Source organism: Callorhinus ursinus, unplaced genomic scaffold, assembly GCF_003265705.2.
Source record: "Callorhinus ursinus isolate GAN/ISIS: 27379988/994484 unplaced genomic scaffold, GSC_fseal_2.0 scaffold27, whole genome shotgun sequence".
Taxonomy (NCBI): Eukaryota; Metazoa; Chordata; class Mammalia; order Carnivora; family Otariidae; genus Callorhinus; species Callorhinus ursinus.
Genome location: NW_027397089.1, coordinates 9,428,016 through 9,440,024, shown reverse-complemented (window position 1 = coordinate 9,440,024; position 12,009 = coordinate 9,428,016). Strand labels below are relative to the sequence as shown.

Sequence of the window (12,009 nt, the reverse complement as noted above, 5' to 3'; positions counted from 1 at the left end):
GGGGTATATCTTTTGTATTACTCCCTTTATCATTAGAAGTGTCCTTCTTTGTCTCTCGTTACAGTCTTTGGTTTAAAGTCTATTTTGTCTAAGTATTGCTACCCTAGCTTTCTTTTCATTTCATTTCCATATGCATGACAAATGCTTTTCCATCCCTTCACCTGCAATCCTCATGTGTCTTTAAGTCTGAAATGAGTGTCTTGCAGGCAGCATGTCAATGGTTCTTGCTTGTTTATCCATCTGTCACTCTAGTTTTTTTATTGGAACATTTAGTCCATTTACATTCAAAGTATTTGATGAGTTTGTACTTATTGCCATTTTGTTGCTTGTTTTATAGTTTTATAGTTTTATAGTTATGTTAATCACTATACATTACATCATTAGTTTTTGGTGTAGTGTTCCATGATTCATTGCGTACAACACCCAGTGCTCCATTCAGTACATGCCCTCTTTAATACCTATCACCAGGCTAACCCATCCCACCACCACCCTCCCCTCTAGAACCCTCAGTTTGTTTCTCAGAGTCCATAGTCTCTCATGGTTCGTCTCCCCCTCCGATTCCCCCCCTTCATTTTTCCCTTCCTACTATCTTCTTTTTTTTTTTTTTTAACATATAATGTATTATTTGTTTCAGAGGTACAGGTCTGTGATTCAACAGTCTCACACAATTCACAGCACTCACCATAGTACATACCCTCCCCAGTGTCCATCATTTTATAGTTGTTTTTGTAGTTCTTCTTTATTCCTTTCTTCTCTTGCTCTATTCTTTCATGGTTTGCTGGTTTTCTTTCTTCCTTTTTTTTCCATATCATACAATTTTTTTATTTTTCCATAAGGACATGCATTATGATTTATAGCATAGAATAGAATCTTAGGAATCAAAATTTGTGCTTCAAAGAAATGCTACATTGGGACAGAAAGGATAGAAATTCATCAAAGTGGAAGCTTAGAATATTGGATTCTATATTTGGCTCTTATGACATTCAAGAAGTATTTACCCATTTATCTTATTCTGTACAAATCTTAATATACACAAATCTATACCCTTCTGATAAGAAGTGTTTGGTAAGCTTTTCAAGGTCGCTCCCATAGCTTACCTACTACATGTCCTTAAGAATTCTACAAAGGGGCATTTCTTCTCAGATATAGAAAGCACAAGACTCCCCCAAATATTGGCTACTTTTAATGTTTTCTTAATGGCTACAACAGAGTTTGATGGTTAAGTTTATGTGTCAACTTGACTGGGCTAAGGGATGTCCAAATAGTAGTCAAACTTTATTTATGGATGTGTCTGTGAGGGTGTCTCTGGAAGAGATTAACATTTGTGTTTGTTTATTTGTTTTATTTTGGGCTTTTTTTGGTCTTTAAATCGTTTTCTGTGTGTGATTTTTTCCAAATTTTTATTTAAATTCTACTTAGTTAACATATAATATTGGTTTCAAGAGTAGAATTTAGTAATTCATCACTTACATACAACACCCAGTGCTCAACACAAGTGCCTTCCTTAATACCCATCACCTATTTGCCTGCCTCTCCTCCATCAATCCTCAGTTCCATATATTTAAGTCTCTTATGGTTTGCTTCCCTTTCTTTTTTTCCCCCTTCCCCTATGTTTATCTGTTTTGTTTCTTAAATTCCACATATGAGTGAAATCATATTTTATTTGTCTTTCTCTGATTGGCTTATTTCACTTAGCATAACACACTCTAGCTCCATCCATGTCATTGCAAATAACAAGATTTCATTCTTTTTGATGACTGAATAATATTCCATTGTGTATATATACACCATATCTTCTTTTTTTTAATTAACACATAATGTATTATTTGTTTCAGGGGTACAGGTCTTACACCATATCTTCTTTATCCATTTGTCGGTCGATGGACATTTGGGCTCTTTCCATGCTGGTTTCCTTTGGTTATATGCTTGGATTCATTTCTTTTTATTTTTTGCATATCTGTTACAGGTTTTTGATTTGTGATTACCATTAGGTTTATATCTAACATCTTATGCATATAGCACATTATATTAAATTGCTGGCCATTTAAGTTTCAACCCCATCTTAAAGCACTAAGTTTTTACTCCTCTGCCACCTGTATTTTTGCTATAAAGTTTCATACTTTTGTGAATTTCTTGACTGACTTTTATAGGTATACTTAATTGTAGTGCTTTTGCGCATCCTACTTTTCTTACTCCTGCTTGTCTTTCTACTCATAGAGTCCCCTTTAACATTTCTTGTAAGGCTGGTTATTGGTCATGAATTCCTTTAAATTTTGTTTGGGAAACTCATTACCTCTCCTGTTCTGAGTGATAGCCTTGCTGGATAGAGTATGCTTGGTTGCAGTTTGTTGTTGTTGTTGTTGTTGTTTTCGGCACTTTGGACATATATCATGCCACTCTTCTCTGGCCTGCCTAGTTTCTGCTCAAACATCAGTTGAGAGCTTCATGGGGTTTCCCTTGTATGTAACTGTTTTCTTTCTCTTGCTGCTTTTTTTTTTTTAATATTTATTATTTGAGAGTGAGAGAAAGAGAGAGAGAGAGAGAACATGCACAGGAGGAGGGTCAGAGGGAGAGAGAATCTTCAGCAGAGTCCCTGCTGAGCACAGTGGCCAACACAGGACTCAGTCCCAGGGACTCCCCACCCAAGATCATGATCCGAGCTGAAATCAAGAGTCAGACACTTACCTGACTGAGCGACCAAAGTACCCATCTCCTGCTGCTTTTAAAATTCTCTCTTTATCACTGCTTTTTGCCATTTTAATTACTATGTGTCTTGGTGTAGACTTGCTTGGGTTGGTTTTGTGCCCTCTCTGTGCCTCCTGGGTCTGGATTTGTGTTTCCTTCCCCAGGGTTGGAAAGTTTTCAGCTGCTATTTCTTCAAATAAATTTTCCTCCCTTTTTCTCTTTTTTCCTTCTGGGATCCTTTAATGTCAACATTATTACTTGATGGTGTCTTTGAATTCCCTTAATCTGTACTCATTATTAGTCTTTTTTCTTTCTCCTGTTCAACTAGATCTCTTTCCACTACTTTGTTCTCCAGGTCACTGATCCATTCTTCTGTTTCCTCAAGACTACTATTTATTCCCTGTAGTGTATTTTAAATTCCAAGTATTGAGTTATTCATCTCTGGTTGGTTCTTTTTTTTTTTTTTTTAAGTAGGCTCCACACCCAGTGGAGGCTTGAACTCATGGCCCTGAGATCAAGAACTGAGCTGAGGTCAAGAGTCCAATACTTAACTGAACCACCCAGGCGCCCCTCTGATTGGTTCTTTTTTATGTTTCTTTCTCTTTGTTGAGGGTCTTACTGAGATCCTCCACTCTTTTCTCAAGTCCATTGGGTATCTTTATTACCATTACTTTAAATTCTCTAACTGGCATATTACTTACCTCTGTTTTATTTAGCTCTTTTGCTGTGATTTTGTGCTCTTCTTTCATTTGGGACATATTCCTCTGTCACCTCATTATGTCTAACTTTGTTTCTATGTGTTAGGAAACTCAGTTCCATCTCTTGCTCTTGAAAGAGGTGGGCTAATGAAGTGGAGGTCCTGTAGTGCCCTGCAGTACAATGTCTCCTGTTCACCAGGACCTGACACTTCAGGAGTGTCTCCTATGTGTTTTGTGTGCACCCTACCGTTGTGGCTAAGCCACATTTGCTTTCAGTTCAGTCATCTGCAATAGTTCTCTTTGCCTGTTTGGGCAGGATTTGGTCCCTGTGTGGTTAATGGGCTACTCTGGAGCCACCTTTGGCTTGAGTTGGATCAGATTGGGTGTTCGCCAGAGCTGTGGTCACACAGAACTGCAAGGCTCCCTTCCTGTGTTGTCACCTGAGAAGCTTTCTTTGGTGGGTGGGGCCTATAGTCAGACCAGATGTCTGCCCCCTGTCCACTTTTGGGACCATAGTCAAACTGATGTATGTGGTTATCTTCCCCTCTCCCTGGGACAGGTGTCAGTTTGGAGTGGTGCTGGTCCTCTTGGGATACTTGCACACTGCCAGGCACGGGGCACTGCTTTGGATGGATTCCCTCTGAGGGTATGTTGGATTGAGTGGGTCCACAGGAGAAAGCTGGGGTAGGGTCACTGTTAACATGCTAGGTGGAAAGAGTTCACACTGCAGGTTCCTGCAGGTGTCCATATATCTAGACTGGGCAGGGGGAAAGGCTGGTGCTTGCCAGCACTTTTTTTCTTGGAGGAGTCTCCCAATGGTCCCTGTCCCTCCTGCACATGTTCTAAAATTAGTAAATAAATCTTCCCATATATTCCAGGTGTTTTTCAGATTGCCACTTCTCTGTTATATCTCAGCAGTGTTGTTATGCTGTCTTTTAAGGGCAGGAATCCATTTCCTGTTGCCCTCCTGCTCTCCCAGAGCCATGCCTGCTGCTTTCTAAGGTTCTAGGTGTTAAACCCTACTGATTTTAAGAACTTGCAAAGTTAAGCCCCTCTGGTTTTCAAAGCCAAATGTTATGGGGATCCATCTTCCCAATGGGGATCCCCCATGCCTGGGATGCCTGGTGTGGAGTGTGCTCCTCTCTTATTTCTGTTCCTGTGGTGTCCCTCCCTCCTGCGGACAGTCTCATGAGTCAGTTTGGTTCCCAATCATGTCTCTACCCTTCCTACCTTTTTTGATGTGGCCTCTTTTCTACATTTAGCTGTGGAGAGTCTGTCTGTTCTGCCAGTGTTCAGGCTATTTTCTGGATTGTTCATACTGATGTGCGTGTTATATAGATGTATCCATGGGATGGGGTGAGTTTGGGATCCTCCTACTCTGCCATCTTCCCCAGATGTCCTACAAGTTTTACGGTTTTATATCTCACTAATTTGGCCCTTAATCCATTTTGAGTTTGTTTTTGTTTGTGGTGTAAGAAAGTGGTCTAGTTTCATTCTTTTGCATGTAGCTGTCCAGTTTTCCCAGCAGCATTTTCTGAAGAGACTGTCTTCTCTCCATTATATATTCTTGCCTCCTCTGTCATAGATTAATTGACCATATAAGCATAAGTTTATTTCTGGGATCTGGAGTCTGTTTTTTTGACCTATGTGTCTATTTTTGTACCAGTACCATACTGTTTTGATTACTACAGCCTTATAATATAACTTAAAATCTAGGGTTGTGATGCCTTCAGCTTTGTTCTTTTTCAAGATTGCTTTGACTATTCGGGGTTGTTTGTGGTTCCATACATGTTTTAGGATTATTCTAGTTATGTGAAAGATGCTGTTGGTATTCACTGAATGCTTTTTTTTAAAAAAAAGATTTATTTGAGAGAGAGAGAATGAGAGAGAGAGAGCACATGAGAGGGGGGAGGGTCAGAGGGAGAAGCAGATTCCCTGCCGAGCAGGGAGCCTGATGCGGGACTCGATCCAGGGACTCCAGGATCATGACCTGAGCTGAAGGCAGTTGCTCAACCAACAGAGCCACCCAGGTGTCCTCACTGAATGCTTTTTAAGGAAAGAATGGGAGATACAAAAAAGAATGTTGCCTTTTGATTACTCTCACAAGTGATTATTGAGTATATATATATATATCATGCATATTTAAACCTCACAACAACTGTGTATGGTAGTTTTTATCATCCCCATTTCACAGATAAGAAAACTGAGGCTTAAACAGATTAAGAAATTTTCCCAAATCTACACACCTGGTACATTCCAGAGCACAAGGGTCCTGAAAGAGTTGAGCACTTCACTCTTCACTTTTAAAACGTAATCTTAATACATCTTTCAAAAGGGATGCCTGGGTGGCTCAGCTGTTAAGCAGCTGCCTTCGGCTCAGGTCATGATCCTGAGGTCCTGGGATTGAGTCCCGCATCAGGCTCCTTGCTCAGCAGGGAGCCTGCTTCTCCCCTGCCTGCCACTCTTGCTTGTGTTCACTCTCTCTCTCTCTCTCTCATTAAAAAAAAATACATCTTTCAAAATTAATTTGCCTTTCTTCCTAAGGTTCAGTTGGAGTTGCCAAAATAATAGATTACCTGAGACAAGCAAGTAGTCAAAATTCTGAAGATAGTGGACTTGAGGAGCTATGGAACATACTTGATCCTGAAAAGGGAGACCTACATGTGGACCTGGACATTTTTTGTGCCATCCTGAAAGAATGGATGGCTTGCTGTAGAAACAAATGGTAATCATTGGGGTGCCTGTGTGGCACAGTCGGTTGAGTGTCTGACTCTTAGTTTCAGCTCAGGTCATGATCTCATGGTTATGAGATCAAGCCCTGTGTCAAGCTCTGTACTCAGTGCGGAGTCTGCTTGAGACTCCCTCCCCCTCTCCCTCTGCCCCTCCCCCCTGTTCTCGAGCCCGTGAGCTCTCTCTCTCTCTCTCTCTCTCTCTCTCAAATAAATAAATCTTTTAAAAAAATGGTAATCATAGTCCCAGCAGGATGCATATTCAGGTTCTGTTTTAACAACTGACTACAATTAATGCTAATCACTGTGTGTGTGTGTGTGTGTGTGTGTTGATGGAAGTACTATAGATATATCCAGTGCTCCTCACACTTTAGCATGTACTGGAATCACCTGAACTATTTATCATACCTGATTGTTGCCCCCCAACCATGATTCAGCAGGTCTGGGGTGAAGCCTGATAATTTGCATTTCCAACATATTTCCAAGTGATAATGATGCTGAGGAGTGTATGTGTACACATAGGGGTGATAAGCATACTTTGAGAATGTATTATATTAATTATGTTAATCCTAATAACATCCATTTATTGTGATTAGGGGCAGTACATATTATTATGTTCTCACAAAAAATTGAGCTGACATAGGAGTGAAGCAAATTATTGATAATGACCAGCAAATCTCCAAATGCATTTAAACTCAGAGTGAGTGCCCTTTAGAGGTCAGTGGGGATAATTAGGCAGTGAATATAATTTGAAAGCCTAGGATAAAGAGAAGCTAAAGGGAAAAGGAAAAAAGTGGAATTAGAAAAAAAAAAAAAAAGGAGAAGAGTATGCATGATGTCAGGTGTGCCTGTGTGGAACCTGGAGAAATTTTACCTTCTTTCATAGGAAGCCTAATTTCTCTGGCTTTAATCAGCCACCGATCTCCAGCTATCAGCTTATATATACTAGGAATTTTCTTAAATAACACTGCAAGCCTAAAAAGTGACAAAACTTGCTAGATTTCATGTAGGGTTAGGATGTCTAGATGACTTAAGATGACCAAAATGTTGTTTGCCAAGAACGAGTTAATCATGAAAGCAAGATAAATTCATAAAAATATCTAATTTTGCTAGTAATCAAAGGAATACAAATAAAGACAACATACCAGTTTTGCCCATCAGTTTTAAAAGAATAACTCTACCCCATGTTGTCAAGGCAGGTGGAGAAATAAGCCTCCTTTCATACAGTGTTGCTGGTAGTGCAAGTTGGCATAGTTTTTTCAAGAACAATTTAGGAATATATATCAAACCCTTAAAAATATGTGATGTATTTGGGCTAGTCATGTAACTTCAAGAAGAATAACCAACCATATATGTATGTTTATGACAGTGATAAATATAAGCAACTTACAAATTTTAAAATAGAGGGTCAGATTAATAAATTATAATACTTCCATCCACTAGAATCCTAGTCACTCAAAATTATAATTAGATAAACATTTGAGAAGAGAAATATTCATATATATTTATTTCAAATATGACCATAAATACATATATGTATTATAAACCCATATTAAGGAAAAATATGCATAAAGTTGGGAAGAATATATTCCAAAATGATTATCTTTCCATGATGGTTTCATCTTTCTGTTTTTTTCTTATGCATTTTCCCATTTTTCTAAAATACTTAGGTTTGTATAATAAAAGTATTAAAAATCTATTATAAGATGGTGTGAGAGCAAAAGAAAAAATTTTTATAAAAAAAGTAAAGAAAAATGTGGGAGGTATAAGCACAAAATAGAAGAACAGAAACTCAAATGGTGTTAGGTATATAGCTATCAATAGTGAAGTGGTGCGTGAATTATTCTGACAGACGTCGCACATTGAAACACAATGAGATGTTAGTACAGATCTAGAGAATTCTGTAGCTGTTCCAAAGAGATAGTCTAAGTATTTGGCATTTAGAAAGATTAAATAAAACTTAAAAGCATAGTATAGAGACTCTTAAAAAGGAAATGGTTGAAACTTTAATATGTTTGAGGGTTAGAGCTAGAATTTGTGTTCTGGATAGTGGACTATATAGAGCTTTCCCCAAATTTCAGGAGTAAAAGCTCAAAGTACAATTCATTTAGGTTCAACTTGGTTTTCCATGAGAAAGGAAAAATGATAGCACCATGAAAGTATTCGTTGTTCATGCCTTTTCCTTCCCAATTTTTCAAATCCCACAGTCTTGTTATCTCTGCAAACTTATTACGCCAAACTATGTGTTGACTTCCTAATCCCTTGAGACCTCCTGTCCGCAATCATAAGCACTGCACATCATTACCTGCCTACTTCTGCATGCACATATTCTTTTTCAGGTTAGATTAAAAGTTAATGGGAGATAGAGGTAATGCCTTAAGTTTCTTTTCTGTTACCCTATCTAAGCACAATGTCGAACTCCAAATAGTTGCTGAATGAATAGATAGTTTTAAAATTCAGAAAGAAATACCTGAATAGAGAAGTTACAGAGCACATCTGAAAAAGTAGCTGAGTTTTGGGCTGGCAAAGAGTCCTAGCTCATGGGTTTTGTTTGGTTGCAGGGAAAGAATGAGTGGTGGATCAGGTGGCACCGAGGATTCTGTTTTTGAACAGGACAGCATAAAATCAAGTAGAGCAAGTATGCATGTGTTTCTTCCTGTTTGTTCTGCCACTTTCTTGTGGTCTGGAGAAATGGATTTTTCATAAAACACTCTTGTATGTGTTTCAGTTAAGATGACCACAGATAAAACAGAATCTACGTCATGGAGCTTCGAGGCTTTGGGTGGAGATATGTCTAAAGGAGTCTTGTAAGCATTCTTACTTGTAATGCTTTCTCAAGTACCTCTTATTTCTTTTTCTCATTTATTTCATAGGTCTACTTGTTTTACTTATGATAAAGCCACTTAGCTTTGTGTGTGTGTTTGTGTGTGTGTGTGGCTAACCAATCTTTTATTTAACTCTTGACTATTCTATCCCAATTGTATCAGAACTAATTTCACTAGGAGCACGATTTATATAAGACTCGCATTATATAAACTAACATTTCCTCACTAATAAAACCCTTCTCCTACATTAACTTCATGTGCTTTCCATGGAAAACAAGTTCCATTTGAGGTAAAATTATGACATTGACCTTCAGCTCTTTGGGTGATTGTTTTTAAAGCACCTCTTTAATAGATACTTTTAGATATGAATGAGAAAGGCTGTTTTCTGCTAAAGGTGTGTAAGTTTTAAACATCAAGAAGAGGCAATTCTCTCTCTCCCTTATGTTCTCTTTGCCACTTTAGGTTTGCCCCTGCAGAAACGTGTGGTAGGAACCATGTGCCCAAGCTGTGCTAAGCACTGAGATAAAATGGCAGAGAGGAGAAGGCCTAGGACTCCATGAAACATGCCGTCTAGACTCTCAAAGGGCCTGAGCTCTAATGTCAGGATCGAGGGTGACAAACACATTAACACGCTGTAGAAAATATTAGGAAAGATGAATCCTAAACTGTGAGCTACAGGCTGCAAACATAAGTCTCTAGGAATTGTTTCCTAGTTAAAGGCCTATTAAAACCTGCCAAGATCGCTTGGCTGAAAGAGTAACAATGTGTTAGTTTATTTCAGAGCCCTCATAACCCGGGCAGAAATGGAAACTCTTCATAGGAGGCCGAGGCAAGTGTTAGAAGCGAAGTGGAAAAGAATTAACAAAGCTGTGGCAGCTGACTTCACAGCTGGCGGATGCTGAATATTTGGCAGTTTTGGAAAAATCTCTGCTACTGTAACAATGCTTGAATAAATATTTATTATATAAATGGACTACACTTACTAGGATTGAAAGGGATCAAGTAGAAAGTTGCACAGTGATATATGCTTTTTTTTTAAACACTTTTTTTTTAAGATTTTATTTATTTAATAGAGAGAGAGAGAGAGAGAGACAGCGAGAGAGGGGACACAAGCAGGCAGAGTGGGAGAGGGAGAAGCAGGCTCCCCGCCGAGCAGGGAGCCCGATGCGGGGCTCGATCCCAGGACCCTGGGATCATGACCTGAGCTGAAGGCAGTCGCTTAACCAACTGAGCCACCCAGGCGCCCCGCACAGTGATATATGCTTTATTTTGATCAGGAGGGATTGGAGATGTTGAAGATGATTCTCATTCATTCTTTCACCCACAGAGAAATTTCTGATTTGATTACCTATGTAGCAGACCTGCATTTTCACAAGCAGAAACTGGAGGAGGAAAACAATAAGTTTAAATCGGCATTAGAAACCTTGGAAGAAGCTAACTGCCAGTTATCAGAGGATTGTACTGAGTTACGCCATCAGATAAAAAGGTGACCCATAGAGAAGGGGACAGTGTGCTGGGAGCTTTCCCTTCTTAAAAAATCTGTTTTTTAAATTGGGTTATAATTCACATGGCATAAAATTTTACCCTTTTAAGGTGTACAATTCAGTGTTTTTTACTGTATTTGCAAGGTTGTGCAGCCAATTACCATGATGCAATTCATCACTCCTGAAAGGAAACCCATCGCTGTTAAGTGTCACTCCCTATTTCCCTTCCCCTCAGCCCCTCACAACCACTAATCTACTTTCTGTCTCTATGGATTTACCTGTTCTGGCCATTTCACATAAATGGAATCATACAACATGTGACCTTTGTGTCTGGTTTCTTTTACTTAGCATAATGTTGTCAAGGTTCCATGTAGCATATATGGAACTACTTTGTTCCTTTTTGTGGCTGAATAATATTCCATTGTATGGACATACAGTTTTGTTTATCCATTCTTCAGAGTATGGATATTTGGGGGTATTTTCACTTTTTGGCTATTACAAATACTCCTGGTATGAACGTTGGTATACAAATTTCTGTGTGAACATAGGCTCTTAGTTCTCCTTGGTATATACCTAGAAGTGAAATTGCTGTGTAGTGACTTATAGTTAGAATCTTGAAGAACGGCCAAATCGTTTCCAAAGCAGCTGTACTATTTTAGATTTTTGCTAGCAATGTTTGGCAGTTCTTTTCTAGCAATGATATTCTTTATGTCATTGTCTAGCAATGATATTTTGCTAGTTTGCTAATTGCTTTTCTAACAATGATATTCTTTATTGTCATTCAAAGCAGTGTTGCCTATTTAAGACCAATATACCTATTGACCAAGTGTGGATCTCTCCAAAGCATTCTGTGGTTCAGCTGAACTCTTACTCTATGCAAATTCCCATGCTAAGTACAGTTGACCCTTGAATAACAGATTTGATCTGCACGGGTCCACTTACACATGAATTTTCTTCAATAAATACAGTACAATACTATAAGTGTATTTTTTCTTTTTTTAAGATTTTATTTATTTATTTGGCAGAGAGGTACAGAGCGAGAACAAGTAGGCAGAGAGGCAGGCAGAGGGAGAGGGAGAAGCAGGCTCCCTGCCGAGCAGGGAGCCCGATGCGGGGCTCAATCCCAGGACCCTGGGATCACGACCTGAGCCGAAGGCAGCCGCTTAACCGACTGAGCTTTCTTCCTTATGATTTTCTTAATATTTTATTTTCTCCAGCTTACTTTATTGCAAGAATACAGTATATAATACATATAACATAGAAAATATGTGTTAATCAGCTGTTGATGTTATTGATAAGGCTTCCAGTCAACAGTAGGCCATTAGTAGTTAAGTTTGGGGGCGAGTCAGAAATTACACATAGATATTTTAGGAGGGTTGGTGCACTTCACACCCATGTTGTTCAAGGGCCAACTATATTATGAGAGATTCATTGATAAGCCAGGTTTTAAAATGTGCTTTCAGGGTACATGATAAGGATGATGGATGATAAGAAAAGTTGTGACTTTAGCTTAAGATAAAAAGGGATAAAGGACCTAGGGGACATATCACATAGTATCAAGTACTGGTAAAATGGGTTGTGAGGAGAT

The 12,009-nt window shown here is 38.8% G+C and overlaps 1 protein-coding gene across 1 annotated transcript in view; it reads left to right on the top strand.

Annotated features, from left to right (window-relative positions):
- LOC112830021 (inositol 1,4,5-triphosphate receptor associated 2) overlaps positions 1-12,009 on the top strand; it is a 45,268-nt gene that overhangs the window by 28,437 nt on the left and 4,822 nt on the right. Inside the window, exons 2-4 of the mRNA XM_073877842.1 lie at positions 8,674-8,750; positions 8,841-8,919; positions 10,265-10,423. Of these exons, the coding sequence (XP_073733943.1) occupies positions 8,681-8,750; positions 8,841-8,919; positions 10,265-10,423 (308 nt within the window). The 5' untranslated portion in view covers positions 8,674-8,680. The remainder of the gene's footprint in view (positions 1-8,673; positions 8,751-8,840; positions 8,920-10,264; positions 10,424-12,009) is intronic.